The 16,287-nt window shown below is 35.7% G+C and overlaps 2 protein-coding genes across 3 annotated transcripts in view; both read right to left on the minus strand.

The window, feature by feature from the left end:
- LOC112046329 (uncharacterized) overlaps positions 1-2,231 on the minus strand; it is a gene marked incomplete in the record, with an annotated part of 4,159 nt that extends 1,928 nt beyond the window's left edge. The window contains 1 exon segment of the mRNA XM_052890738.1: positions 1-2,231.
- Positions 2,232-4,025: 1,794 nt separating this feature from the next.
- LOC112046332 (clavesin-1) overlaps positions 4,026-16,287 on the minus strand; it is a 37,832-nt gene continuing 25,570 nt past the window's right edge. For both annotated transcript variants that reach the window (XM_024082947.2, XM_052890737.1), the window contains 4 exons: positions 15,089-15,150; positions 12,466-12,659; positions 6,548-6,664; positions 4,026-5,299 (listed from right to left, as the gene is read on the minus strand). In XM_024082947.2, coding sequence (XP_023938715.1) covers positions 5,039-5,299; positions 6,548-6,664; positions 12,466-12,659; positions 15,089-15,150 — 634 coding nt within the window. In that variant the 3' untranslated portion in view covers positions 4,026-5,038. The remainder of the gene's footprint in view (positions 5,300-6,547; positions 6,665-12,465; positions 12,660-15,088; positions 15,151-16,287) is intronic.

Below are 16,287 nucleotides of genomic sequence, written 5' to 3' on the forward strand. Positions count from 1 at the left end.
GTGTTTGTACTTAACCTGCAAAGTGCAAACGGAAACAAGTAGGTAGGTAACGTTTTTTTTTAAATGTGTGCAAACTGCAGGTGCAATGTAAGTGCAAACAAAGTTGCAGTTGACGTTGACAATATAATTTTTAATAACTGACTTTACAGCTCTGCGTTCCTAGTGATCGTTTGCATTTTACGCCCGAAATTAATAATCAATCCTAATCCGTTTTTTCCCATCTAATATTGATATATCAATCCATTTCTTATATAAAGCATGCCAATAAGCTATCCTCGGAAAGAATTTGCAATCTTAAAAATCAATCTATCATTGGGAGGACGGATCACGGATTAGAGATGGCCTCTGTACTTAGACCATTAATAACTGGACGCGGTTCGCTAACCGTTACCCCTCTGGCAAAGATCAAAAATCTATGATCTAATCTATACTAATATTATAAAGAGGAAAACTTTGTTTGTTTGTTTGTTTGTAATGAATAGGCTCAAAAACTACTGGACCGATTTTAAAAATTCTTTCACCGTTCGAAAGCTACATTATCCACAAGTAACATAGGCTAAATTTTATTTTGGAAAAAAATAGGGTTCCGTTAGATATTTGGGTTTTTCGGACACAAAAAAAAAATAAAAAAAATACCGACCGAATTGAGAACCTCCTCCTTTTTGAAGTCGGTTAAAAATAATTTGACACAATAACAAAACGAACTTCTGTACTCAAACTACAAAAACGTCAGTTCAAGTTGTCAAAAACGTTCCGTTCCATTTTCAGTAGTGCGTTCTTCATGTAGTGTGTTTGTACGTATTTGATAATAAAATGGATTTGGAAAAGATCGCTTGCGATCCGTCAGAAAAATTGCAGAGTTTTAATATTGGCACGAAGATTAGAGATCGATCGGGCAATTGGCAACAATCTAAGATTGATTTAAATATTAGATTGGAGATACATTATTAATTTCGGGCGTTAGTCTTCCACGCTTCAAGATCGTTGATGACACTCCGACGGTAGACGAAGGTCTTCGCGGGTGTGAAAGTGTGCGCGCGGGGCAGGAACTGAAAGGGAGGTGCACAAACGTCAAATGTAAGGTAAGGTGCATTAGTCTTGGGCAGTCATTGTTTATGCAATTTACTCTTTGTCACTGTCGACGACAACTGTTTACTGTATTATAATGACCTGCGGCTGTCGGAATAAAACGCATACGTTAGGTAGGTACTTGTATCGAATCGTAAATCTATGCACATAATCATATTCGAAAACGTGTCCGACGATTGTCAAGGCAACCAAATCAAATAGGTAACTCATTTTTTACCAATTTATTATCCGATTTAATATTTAATTTCTAATGGGTTTGTAATTTTAATTTATTTGTCTCTTTTTAGTAGTTCTGTTTTCGTACGTATGCACAAAAACTGAAACTTTATTTCAATGTGATATACAACAAATTAAACTTTTTATTCTGTCAATGACTATTCGGACTACTTTAGTAAGTATTTACGGTAAATCCAAAAATCGCTCGTACTTGACTAAAATCGTTCGTACTCGACTAAAATTCTAAAGTTGTCTGAACTAGGCTTAAGAAGCCGTACAGACTACTTTAGTATTTTAGTAAATCCAAAAATTTGTTCGTACTCGACTAAAATACTATAGTAGGTACTTTAGTATTTTAGTTTAATCTAGCAGTTTGGCAAATTCAATTATTTTCACCAATCGCAATTCAAAAACCGCATTGTCCACATTGACGACTTTTAGAATTGTTTTATCACTTTAACTTATACAACTCATTTCGTTTCATTTTTGACTTTGCGGTTTTTGAAACTAGTAGACTATAATGTAAAAGTAGGTAGGTTCTCTGTGCAAATAACAAAACAAAATAAATACTTTAATTTTCAAGTTTTATTAGAATAAAAAAAGTAAGAAAAGCTTTACTAAAATATATTTTTAATTATTTTATTTATTTGTTTATTATTCTACAAAATACTTACATATTGAAATAATAAGACCTAACCGTAATGAAACACAATGTAACCTTAATAGGTTCAACTGTGCACTGGCTACAGAATTAATAAATTTGGCATGTGTAGTATATTAATTACGACTATTAATGTATTATAGTGGAAAAAGAAAATAAAAAAAAAATTGGGTTCCTTTCGTACTTTCTTGCAAAGTGAGGATGATTTTTTTATCGTCTATCCCATGGTGTGGAGTATCTTTATTCGTTATCGGTATTTCTGTGCGTTAAATAAAGGTTTTAAGTGCTAATTTAATCTACGGAATCTTACACCGAGCGTGGCCTGACACAATGTTGGTCAGTTTTTTGTAGTAGGTTAAAAATAGAAGCACCTTTATTTATTTGCATGAGCATGGATACATTAGAAAAACAAAAATTGAAGAATTTAAGTTTAGTATAATAGAAAAGTAAAAATGATACACACAACATAATCCAATAAAATATTTTCTTTATAATCATATTCACTTATCATTTATTTGAGAATATATTTTTAAACAGGTAGTACCTAGGTAGCTGTATTTATTCTATTGTGGCTCACAAAATATCATTTAAAAGTACCTAATTAGAAATATTACTTCCTTCCTTCCTTATCAGCCGATGGACGTCCACTGCTGGACATAGGCTTCTTGCATGGACTTCTAAAAACAACGGTCTCGAGCCGCCAGCATCGAATGGCTCCTTGCATTGATTGCTTGATGTCCTCAGTCCACCTAGTGGTGGGTCGACCAACATATGCTTTCCGGTGCGGGGTCGCCATTCAAGCACCTGGGACCCCAACGTCCATCGGAACTATGTAGCCTGCCCATTGCCACTTCAGCTTTGCGACTAGCTGAGCTATGTCAGTGACTTTGGTTCGTCTGCGAATCTCCTCATTTCTAATTCGATCACGCAGAGAAACTCAAAATTTTGAGCCTTCTATTAAGGCCCATAGTTAGCGACCAAGTCTCGGACCCTTAATATTACATAATATATACCAATAGGTATATTATTATATCATATGTATACCTACCTAGGTATAATCTGATAGACTTCGTACCACTCACAGTCGCCGGGATTTTTCCTTATTGTTTATCATTGTTGCTTGTAACAATTATTATTTTATTGTTAATTTATTAACGGTCAAGCCGCAAAAACATAGCAGTACAATTTAATATTTAATAATGCTATAGCTATCTAACTGTCAAATTACTTACCTGTATGTATCACATAATGAAAAATTTTATGTTTATTACGAAAATTAATACCATTCAGTAAAGTGCCAAGTGCAACTGTCACTAAAATGTCATTTCACTGACTGGAATTAATAATCATAAGTAAGGTTAATCGTATGCACGATTATTAATTATAATTATAAATAATCGTATTATAAGTACCTATATTTTAATCTACTGAGGCTTACTATGTCCCAATAGTTCAATCATGGTCCTAAACTATTGATAGGATTAACTTACAAGAGCTAGGACCCTACTTTATTTTAGTTTAATTAAACAGTTTTACAAAACATCAGGGCTCCTTTTCAATGAAGATGATATCGTAGGTAGGTAGGCTAATATATATGAGTACATGAGTATTCTGTGCTATTATTAGATAGAGAAATAATTTGTATAGATGAATATGTTTTGGTTCTCACAGCAGGCATTAGATTCTTTGCATTTTATATTGTACCTACCCAAATTTCTGATTATTAATAAATATACATAGCTATATGTGCTTATCAATAGTACATTATGATATAAGGAAGCAAAGCGCACGTTTGTCATACGACGTTTTATAACATATTTGCAAGGAAACACATTTTTAACACACTTTCTGAAAATGAATTATCTTTGCCTGTTTTCCATTAGATAACATTTTGATACGCTTGTCATTTTTGCACAGATAGCGAAGTGCGTGCATTTTTTAGGCAAATGTACCAAAAACAGCGAGTATTAATAATAAAGTAAAATAATATTTTTGAATTTCTGATACATATACATGGTTTACATTTTTTTGTCAAAATTATTAAAATGAAAGAATTAAATGTTTTTATCTCGAGTTATTTTTATTCATAAAATGTTGAGCACTTTTCTGGCATAAAAACCCTGCCAAGATTAAAAAAAGTACAGCTCTTTTAGACGGATGATAAAGGTTTTATGTTACATTACGGCACATGTGCATAATGAGATACATTACGATATTGAAATTGTGCGAAAATACGAGCAAATGTGTATATCAAAATAATATACTACCACACAAAAATATATTTAAAAGTATTATTTTGAATCACTTTTACTAATATAATTCTACATATTATTCTACATTTGTGCAAATTATGCACTTTTCCCCAATAATTCTACATTTATTGCCATAAGAGATAATGTCATATATAACAACATTATTAATTAAGATTCATAGAGATTTAGTATGACATATAAGAAATATAAACCCTCATCCGTTTTTTATTGAAAATATTTGTGTGTTGAAAATATTAACATTGATACCGCAATTGCTACCGGATAATGATTTTCTGTTTACATTTTATTGGTTAATTGAAAAAATCGTACACGAACTATTAGAATATACCCAAAATAATTACTTATGTAATGATTATGCCTAGTTCGGACTACTTTAGTATTTTAGTCGAGTACGAGTACGAACGATTTTTGAATTTGCCCTCCAAAAGTCGTTCGTACTCGACCAAAATACTAAAGTAGTCTGAACTAGGCATAAAGGTTGCCTGCTGTCACTCTGCAACTGAGCGGTTGCTTTAGTATTTTAGTCGACTACGAACGATTTTTGGATTTGCCGTCCAAAAATTGTTCGTACTCGACTAAAATACTCCGAACTAGGCATAAAGGTTGCCTGCTGTCACACAGCAACTGAGGGGTTGCCAGATATAAATAGTTGAGTAATGCTATTTTTAAACGCTCATCAGTTACATTGTCAAAGAGGATTTCGCCTGAAAAGGTTTAAAATTATTAACCAAGTGCGTACCTATATTTAGAAAAATAACCACTTATGCCTTACAATTTTATGTTGTTAGACGATCACAGTTTAATCTATTTCTAATTTTCTAAAACTACCCTCTACTGATACATTATCTCCTTTCAATGCGTTGCCGGGTTTTCTTGTGGATATGATTCCTTTGGTGCTTAAGATTTCCATATCGTCAAGGGCCAATATAATTTTTCTTTTCTCCGCCAGCAAATCTTCTGTGTATTTAATCATGTCTTGCAAAGGTATATGGCCTCCGTAGGATGTAGGCAGGCATGAGACATCCACGTTGTTTTTGAGATTCTTCATGTTTGTATGAATCTAAAAAGAAGTTCGATATTATATTTTTAACTAACTATATTATTAGATATTAGCTAACTAACTAACGATATTAGCTTTCTATGTATATTAATAGTAACTTTAATTTTAATTTTCGATTTTACTTATCTCCAATAATATCGTAATATTATATATAGTACCTGGGCCTATAGACAAGTGGCAAGTCGAGTCGAGAGCTTCTACAAACGCTAACGCTTCGAAAATTAAAAAAAGTATGGGAATGACATTCACTATCGATAGGTCACGTGATCCAGTGCGCCTAGTGGGAGTTTTCAATATTTTCGTATTGTTACTATCACGTTGACGTAAACGCAAATTTATATGGAATTGAAACAGTTGTGCAGTAGTGCCACTAGATGGCGCTGTTTCAATTCCTTAGAAATTCGCGTTTACGTTACGCGACAGTAACAGTAACTGCCATCAAACTGCCACTAGGCCCTCAGTTATCGATCGTATCTGTCATACCCATATATTTTGGTAGCCTTCTTGAAATTTGATTTAATTTATTAAGTAGTTGTAATGTTACTACGTTTATTATAAAATAAATCCGCTCCCATCTTCGATTGCATCATCACTTACCATCAGGTGATATTGTAGTCAAGGGTTAACTTGTAAAAATACCCGAACCTAGGACCTCATGATCCGAAGTCACATAGGCTAACCACTTGACTAACGAGGCATTTATATACGGAAAGAAAGAACTAAAAGATTTAAAGTTTTGCCACACATCACAATGTTCTTTTTTTTATTTTTTACAAGTTGCCCTCGACTACAATATCACCTGATGGTAAGTGATGATGCAATCGAAGATGGAAGCGGGCTAACTTGTTAAGATGAGGATGAAAATCCGCATCCCTTTCTGTTTCTACACGACATCGTACCGGAACGCTAAATCGCGTGTCGGTACGTCTTTGTCGGTACGGTGATAACTAGCTACGGCCGAAGCCTCCCACCAGTCAGACCTGGACCAATTAAAAAAACTTCAATCGGCTCAGCCGGGGATCGAAAAAAAGACATACGTCTTGTAAATCCACCGTGCATACCACTGCGCCACGGAGGCCGTCAAATTCAAAGGTTCTAAATTACAAATCGAATTTAAAAATTCAAATTCAATAGAAAAATAACCTGTGAAGTGTGGCATCTAGAAAAAAGCTCTAATTCAATTCTTTTTCTCCAATTAATAAAGAGTACGAAGCACAGATTTTCTGTTGTGACACGGAAGGAACTTACATTCAGTCTTTCGCTTATCTTATTGGACACTTTACTCGTAGCGAAGTCGATAATGTATTTCAGAGCAGCTGGCACGTTGACCAATTGGAGTTCTTTGTGGCGCATTGGCATCGATTGCTAAAACCAGATATTATAAACATTTATATTATATTATAAACAAAGGAAAAGTAGCGCAGCTGGTACGTTGAAGTGGGCTGGTCATGTCTGTCGGACGACTGATGGTTGTTGGAGTCGTAAGGTTCTTGAGTGGAGACCGCGTCTCGGTAAGCGGAGTGTGGCCCCCCCCCCCCCCCCCAGGTTGAGCGAAGACCTTTAGAATGCAGCTGGTATTCGATTGGATGCAAAAAGCCAAAAATGGAGCGGGCTGGCGTTGCTTTAAAGAGGCTTCGGCTCATTGTTGACTAATGTGTTAAGACATATAAAATGTTATGGGGTTAAATGGGGAAAAAAATGTAGTACAAATAAATCAAATCCAATCACAGGGTAGTACTGTAAACAGATGAGGAACTCCATTAACTCACACCCCTAATGACAGTTATAGGTGGAAAGTTCTTGTCGACACAAATTAGACAAGTCCAAACACAAGGCGATTGTTGTAAACCGTTAAAGAGTTCCCTCGTGTGTGTTTTGACTCCATCATCAGATCGACTCCAGACCTTCATTAAGTTGTAGTTCTTTAAAGTAATTAATGGAAAAATATAGTACGCTATAGTTGCCCTTACGATTTTTTTAAAGTCCCCCTCGATTTCTCCAGGATATGGTGACAATGGGATCACCTCATGTGTATACCCATTCAAACAAAAAAAAGAATTTAATTCGATCCAGGTGTCTTCCAGTAATCAGGCGACATACTTACATACAAAAAAAAACATACACTCGAATTGAGAACCAAAAAACATTCACACTTCTTTTCTTTTTCCTTACTCCTCCTTTTTTTGAAGTCGGTTAAAAAGTAGCCTATATATTGCTCAGTAACCTTTTCACTCTAAGTAGAACTTTAGCGTGATATGCTCATCTGAATTTGTTATGAACTTTCGAATGTCTAAATGCCAAGGCTTCACACGGTTTAGCCGATGTCTTATAACATGCAACGTAAATCTAACCTTGAGTTCTACCAGCAAATAAATATGTTATTGAAATGCAATCACGCACCTTCGTTCGATATAAATGTATACTTGAGATAGGTACCTACTACCTACTGTTATAATTATAACTTTTCGATTTATGTTGTGCGCTTATTCACAACTTTATGAACTTATTTTAACCTTCGACGGAAAAAGAAGGGTGTTATAAGTTTGATGTATCTGTCTGTCAGTCTGTCTGTGGTACCATAGCTCCCGAACGGATGAAGCGATTTGAATTTATTTTTTTTGGCTTATGTGCGAGTGTTCTTAGACATGTTTGATGAAAATCGGTCAAACCATTTCAAAGTTGTGGGGGGTGAAAGAGGGGAAGAATAACCGAATAGTTAAAACGAATACCGTCTGTAAATACACTCGAGTGTGGTCTCAAATGAAAGCGCACTTAAAGAGTATATTGATGACTTGATCGAGAGTGTAATTTTAATTTCTAGAAATTAGGGGATTTTCCAAAAATTTTAAATTTTTAGGTTTTCTTAATTATTTTACTTGTTGCCAAATTAAAGTAAAATACATGTGAGACCTAAATTGGAGTTATAAAAGAAGAGAAGAGAGATTGAAAACCAAAATGAATATTTTGGTCTATCTATTTAACGATCTCTGTTTACCCTTACGTATATATTATTTGGTAGATATGTGAAATAATTCTCATGTGATTTTCAACGGAAGATTTAACTAAGCAAATAGGCTTTATTTAATTCGGATCGGAAGCGGGAGTCGTGTCCGGTATTCTACTTTACTAATTAAATACCTATTAAATTTACAATGTTCCATATCCAATTATTATGTTACAAATAAAATTCGACAAAGTGGAAGTCAAACTCACACACCGATGGTTCTGTACATTTCTTGAAGTTAATTTATATGTGTATATAAAAATGAATTGTTGATCGTTAATCTCGCTAAAACTCGAGAACGGCTTAACGGATTTATCTTATCTTGGTCTTCAAATGTTCGTGGAGGTGAATATAGGGAAAGTTTAAAAGGCTAGAAAAATTAGAATAATTGCCGGGAAAACCATAAAAACAACCCTTTTCTATTTCCCATACAAACGATTAAGAGTCAATTATAGATCTTAAGGGTAGGAGTAGGGTAGGGTAGGGGTAGGGTAGGTTTAGAGTAGGGATAGAGAAGAAGTGCACATAAGTCAAAGCGAAGCTTGATGGGGTTCGCTAGTAAACAATATAAACAACAAACTTTGATCTTTCATACAATTTAAACTGGTTTGAAGGGCACAAAGACAATATAGAGAGTTAAGCCGGATTTATAATTGTCTGACGTGTCGTGTCGTGACACGTCAGAACAGAATCGGTGTCATACATTTTGTATGCAACGTGGTGCACTGGTATGCGCGGTGAATTTACAAGACGGAGGTCCTGGGTTCGATCTCCGGCTGGGCCGATTGAGGTTTTCTTAACAATTGGTCCAGGTCTGGCTGGTGGGAGGCTTCGGCCGTGGCTAGTTGCCACCCTACCGGCAAAGACGTTTAGCGATTTAGCGTTCCGGTACGATGTCGTGTAGAAACCGAAAGGGGTGTGGATTTTCATCTACATCCTAACAAGTTGTTCCGCTTCCATCTTAGCTTGCATCATCACTTAACATCAGGTGAGATTGTAGTTAAGGGCTAACTTGTAAAGAATATAAAAAAGACTAAGATTTATAATGTCTCCTTTAGGCTTTACGTAAGATGTGTGATTCAAATAGATTTATAAGGCAAATTGAATTTTGAATAAACCTTGTTTAACAAATGGAAACCTATACAATGTTCGTGAACAAAGAAAAGGGTGGAACTTTGGACTTTCATTGTTGATGATTTGAAGGGGAAAAAACAATGAAATCAAAAAGTTTGTTGCAAAAAATGCCAAGCAATGACATTTAGAATTGTGAAACAAAGTTAACCAACTCGCAACAAGAACGCGTTGCAAACAAAAGAACTCGAAAATTAAATTTTTGGATTTCTGAATAGGCTTGTTAATTTTGCATTTCTATGTTTTCTGTTTCCTTTTTTCTGACGAAACTCTATTCACCTCTAAAACAGTCTCACCCCTTTTGTTATACCTACTCAAAAAACGTGTTGTTGAGAAATGCGTCATTGTTTCGCAAAGTGGCACGTTTAATTAATATTATTTTCAATATTCTATACGCACTCCCAAACCTCTTTTTGTAATGGTTTTGCGAAGCCTAAAAAAGCCTCTTCAAAGTTTTTCAATCAACATCAAGAAAACAAAAGGTACATTATGCCGAGGAGGCCATGGAATCGCAGTAGCAAAAAAAATCTCGGAATTATTTTACCTCGACTGGTGACAGAAGGGCTGGCTCGGAAACGCAGCCAGTATTCTTGCCACCATTTCATGATTTACGACAATAGTGTTTATTATGAACGTCATACAGGAAATTGTCACCGGCACCATAGTGTTCTAGTTTAGTTTAGATCCTTATTGTATCCTTTTTCATTAAAAAAATTAATCAAGAAACTAAGGCCCCAATTTTTTGGAAATCATTACGTCTTTTAGGGATGATGACAGTTTTTTAAATTGTTTATAAATTAAGTTACCGAGAGCATAACACATCGACACAAAATACCCAGTGGTAAAACAATCACACTGAATTGTTTTGAAGCTAGCTGTTTGTTATGGCGGGCGTCCACAGATACGCATCGAACGTATCGGTCGCTCACAAGACGGAGGTCCTGGGTTCGAACCCTGGGCTGGGCCGATTGAGGTTTTCTTAATTGGTCCAAGGGAGACTTCGGCTGTGGCAAGTTACCACCAAAGACCCCACCGGCAAAGACGTACCGCCAAGCGATTTAGCGTTCTAGTACATGTCGTGTAGAAACTGAAAGTGGTGTGGATTTTCATCCTCCTCCTTACAAGAAGTCTGATTCTTTTACAGCTGTAAAGGACTGTAAGCCTGAGTACCTGAGTGAGGAATAGGTTCGGTAGGAGGTTATATTTATAATATAACCACCTACCGAACCTGTTCCGAATTAGACTCCTGGCATATTTACTAACTGAGTAACTTTTTGTGGATACACATGAAACGGGAATGTCCAACGGCCCAGGGAAGCCAGGTATACCTTCGTTTAAAAGTTATATTCAATAATATAACCTCCTACCGAACCTATTCCTCAGAATAAGGTATTTATCTTTAATCAAACAAATGCCTTGACATATATGTCAATGGCAACACTTTGCGTTAATTTTAATGCGCCGGGATGCGACTTAACCAAACTTGGTTTTAAAACACAGAGCATGGAACTCTAAAATGTAAAGGTAATGCACATAAGCACCTGAAATAGTTCACTTGCTCATTCGTGCAAGAAATTAATACATCCATATTATTATGAGGAAATTGAAAATTTCCGATGCGCTCGATTAAACAGATTTTTTTTCAGACTCAAACATTTAATTTGATACATTGTTGAATAGCATGGCTGTGATAATGTAATTTTAATTTTTAATAGAAAATGTGTAGCCAATGATAATTTTACACTATAGATCGGTTACGTCCCTACAAAATCACCACAAAAAGTGATCCGAAGTATAGGCTACAATACTGAGCGCACACATGCACGATTTTGTCTTTAATTCTATTAAATTTTTGAGTTCTCGACTCGACATTCTAGACGATATTTAGGTATTATTTAATTGTTGACCACAAGTAACATTGGGTTGACTTTTAATAATGATAAATTTCCTCTTTTGAGCGCCTCATTTTTCATACGCTAGTAACACATATAACAGTATTTAATATCTTTGTGTGTAGGCAATGATGTTAGATGTGTTACTATGTCATGAAAAATGAGGCGCTCAAAAGAGGAAATTTCCACATCTCAGTGTTAGTTGTGGTCAACAAAGAACGTTATTTAAACAAACAATACCTAAATGTTTGTTCTATTATACTTGGTTGACACTCGGGATACTCGTAAACACCCAGCCTCCATACAAAATTGGGACATGCACTTTTCTATTAAAGTTAGTTAATTTAATTAATATAATTTTAAAATCAGTAAATAAGCAAAACTGTAATAAAAAAACAAATAATGACGAAAAGAGTTGAACTTAATTTTCGTTATGGTAATATTTCAGCACAACCAACCGTTGTTTCGGTAATACGTACTTACTTAGTCTTGATTGAAAAGAAGGTTGAGGCCTTTACAAATAAGGGTAAAGATGTCACCAAGAACTGTGACTCATCTCGAAGATTCCCAGTTAAAGTTACCTACATAGAGCGGAGGCGAATCAATAAATATTATATTTGACAGCCTCCGTGGCGCAGTGGTATGCGCGGTGGATTTACAAAACGGAGGTCCTGGGTTCGATCCCCAGCTGGGCAGATTGAGATTTTCTTAATCAGTCCAGGTCTGGCTGGTGAAAGGCTTCAGTCGTGGCTATATACCACCCTACAAAGACGTACCGCCAAACGATTTAGCGCACAATACAATACAATACAATCTCACCTGGTGATGATGCAATCTAAGATGAAAGCGGGCTAACTTGTTAGGAGGAGGATGAAAATCCACACCCCTTTCGGTTTCTACACGACATCGTATCGGAACGCTTAATCGCTTGGCGGTACGCCTTTGTCGGTAGAGTGGTAACTACCCTGCCAAAGCCTCCCACCAGCCAGACCTGGACCAGAACCCAGGACCTCCGTCTTGTAAATCCACCGCGCACACCACTAACTACGGAGGCCATCAAAATAGAAATAGTCCCGAGATTTTTTTAAAAGGAAGTACGAAAAAAAATTTCCATTTTAATTTTCCGCAATAGAACTCACCTCTCCCCATTTCAAGAGACGCGCAAAGTCAATAGGATTCCAGGATGTGACGTGAGCAGTAGTAGATCCGCTACCGTCCCCAACGTGTGTGAACCCGAAGATCTGATCCGTGGAGTCTTCCATGAGAGCCTCATAAACGATCATATGGGCACGGCACATATCCCAGCAGTTGAACTTGGTCGCATCGAATTTACCTGCAGATGGAGTATAATTGTAAGCCCTCGTAATAATTTGGAAATTGAATAGAATCAGGTGTTAGTTTGTTAAACAGGATTTTTTTTCTGTTGTTAAGTACTAATTTGGTACTTCATATGATTACGATCTAGCATACATAGGTAAGTGACTGGTTAATAATTAAACTTTAAACTAAATTTATAATATATACCTACTTTACTTATATGTCCAATAATTTAATCTTTGACTAACTATTATTTTAAGTTACTTTGTTCACGTGGTCTTCCATGTAGCACTTATAACTGATTGATTTATTTTATTATTATTCGTCAAAAAACAACAAATCCAAATTTTGTCTATTAGCCAATTAATATAGATACATAATTAACATCAAATCAATAACAACTGCTTTTGTCTTACTCCGTAAAGCCCAAGCCTGCCACTACTCAGTAATTTTGATCATTTAGCAATAAACTAGTAGTGAATACGAAATCATGTGACTTGAAACCAACCCACAACTGCTAGTTGGTAAATATCCGCTAAAGTTACTCAAAATTAGTGACTAGGCCAGCTGGAAAAGCCAAAAATAGAAAAATACATATATATTTCTATCTAAACAAAAAGCTTGTGTGAGCCATGACAATAGTCCATTAGGAGTTAACGGACGGGATCTAACCCTTGAATCGGACTTATAAGCCGTGGAAGCCGTACAAATCGTACCCATCGGTTCAAATGATGCAACATTGCAAATTGCTTTAATGTATACGCTTACTACCGACGCACAGATCTTGCCGAAACACTGATCAATATCCATTAAACCCATAAAAACCAAATCCATCTTGACCCGAATTGCAAGCAATAAAACTGTGCAAAAAAGTTCATTACATAAGAAAAAATGCAGGCTTTAATAAAATTTAAACGGTAATTCTTTAGAAATATTTCTATAAATCTGTCGAAATGAAACTGTCAATATATTAATAATAATTCATTTATAATATGTATAATAATTATGAAGGTCATGTAGTTAGTGCCATTATGAAACGACAGCGTGATCTTCGAATTCATCTCTATCTATCTAAATCAGAAGAAGAAACAAGAGATCAGAAGAGAGGCAAGAAATGAGATTACTGTCTTCAGCAGATGCGTCTCGCTCATAAGTTTGACGACTTGCAGCCTTCCGAACAAGCCAGATTTTAAAAGGATTTAGTACCATACACCACATTCATACGCTGCAGCAGGTTACACAGAAGACTCAAGAGTATATCCAGCCATTTTGCTTAGCGTTTGTGGACTATGAAAACGTGTTCGATTCGGTGGATATCTGTGCTAAGGTCATTGCGCAGAGATGCCAAATTGACTACAGGTACATCCAAGTGTTGAAGTGCTTTTACGCCATTATGTCAGTCCGTATACAGGACCAGACTACGAGGTCAATCTAGTTGCAACGAGGAGTGCGTCAGGGAGATGTGATCTCTCCGAAGCTATTTACAGCAGAATTGGAAGATGTCTTTCAACTTCTAGACTGGGACGGACTTGGCATCAAAATCAATGGCGAGTAAATCACTTAACTGTAGTTCGCCGACGATGTAATCATGGCAGAGACTCTGGATGATTTAAGGACCATACTCAATGACCTCAGCAGAATTTCTCAACAGGTAGGCTTGAAAATGAACATGACCAAAACGAAAATAATGTGTAGTGCTCATGTATAGCTCCATCCAGCTATAGTTGAGAACGCTTCTTTCAGTACTACAAAACGTATTATTATGTCACTATATTATATCGAGCTAATACTATTTATTCATTTACTATTTTTGGTTTATCAAACTTCGATATTCTGTTTAATAAGCATTTTATGGCATTTAGCATGATATCGCTAAAAATGGAAATCACGTGGCTCAGTGCCTATGATGTTTTTGGACATTAAATATACGAATATATATAAGTATGTACTAGTCTAGTCGACGAGTTGAAAATGGTACAAAATAGAGATACTGCTCTTAAAATTATGTGCGATAGTTAATTAAATAAGCACATAAAAAATTGCAAAACTTATAAACAATTAAAGATGAAAAAAATGGCGTTTCGTTCATAAAATAAATTTTGAAAGAGGAGGAAATTTCCAATAAAAAACTGCTAACTCTCGGAACTCTATCTCCATTATTTATATTTTTTACAAAAGAAACTTGATGTTTCAAAACTGCTTTTAAACTTAACCTACGTGAAATAAATAAATTTAAATTTTGCCCCCTACCCTATATACAAAACAACCAAAGTTACTACGTCCGCAGATTTGGCGCATTAAAGTCTTAGTGTCAAAGTCAATAGCAAAGCATCAAAGTAAACCTTCGCACGTGCCCTTCAGCAAACATAGCATGTCGCAGAGCTCAGCGTTATGTAACGTGTCTAGTATGTAATGCTAGAGTACAGTTATCGCACACGATCTTACCCATGTTGTAAACGATGACCCGGCGACCCTTGCTGTCGCGGAGCGGCGAAACCGCTATGTACCTTGAAATTAGGAAATTATCTTGCAACGTTAAACAGAATTATGTCATCGAAGAAAATTTCGTTTATATAACACGCCCGCCACTCTTTAGGAGTTCAAGGCTGTGCTTGGGAACTTTCGAATAACTAATGATACGTATATGCGGCAGATATAACACATATGGATCGTATAGCATTTTACACAAAGACTAGTGTTGAACGAGTTTCTCACACGCCAGGTACATGTGCGTTTATAATTAAAAAGACGTGTAAATTGGGCAATTTTATTGCGCAATACGGACGCCTGGTTTTGTAACTATGTTAGTGGGTTTATTTTGCAAATTGAGGCCAATATCGCCATTGGAGATTAGTGTATGGACGAACGAACAATAGAAATTCCTACACGTCATTGTATCTTATTATTATCTTTATACAACGTTGATCTTATCAAATGCTACATTATATTTAGAATATTATTCATAAAAAGGTTAGGCTTACTCAATAGACACAATGTTACTCATTGTTAAATTTTTCACACTGCTTTTATGATGTATTTTTTTTTTTGCGTACAATTATTTACACTAACTAAACAATATTTAATTAAATTAACTACCTAAACCTATTATAAAAATAAAATAAAAGGAAATATAAAATTATATCTAAAGCCTTAGGCGTCGTAGAATCCAGCTGACGTTCATTGGTAAAGTGCCCAGAAGGCTGGTAGTATAGCCACGTTGTATGGCAATATTGATTCTCTGACCTAAATATAGGCAAAACTTCTAGTCAAAGGAGACGTCTATTAATCGCTTGGCGATTTCTTTAAAGTCTTCCATAGCCAGCAAAAGTGAACGCTTAGCAGCGTTGGCGGAGGTACTAATAAGTCCCTCTAGTACCAGACTGCAGAGCGGCTCATCCCACTGTCTCTGAGAAAATTAATTTTTTGATAAATCAATGTTCGGACAAGCTGTTTTCGAAGCAATCATGACCGCGGTCCTATACTACACTTCAAAATTAACCAGTGTGGATGCTAATATTTTCCTGGTTAATTCCTCCGTGGCGTGGACCAGACCAGACTGCTGGTACTAAACTAACGTCAAAAATTTTGCGAATGCCGTATTTTTTTTTTGTTTGATTTAAATTGACAAGATACATACTCTATAG

Source organism: Bicyclus anynana, chromosome Z (genome assembly GCF_947172395.1).
Source record: "Bicyclus anynana chromosome Z, ilBicAnyn1.1, whole genome shotgun sequence".
Taxonomy (NCBI): Eukaryota; Metazoa; Arthropoda; class Insecta; order Lepidoptera; family Nymphalidae; genus Bicyclus; species Bicyclus anynana.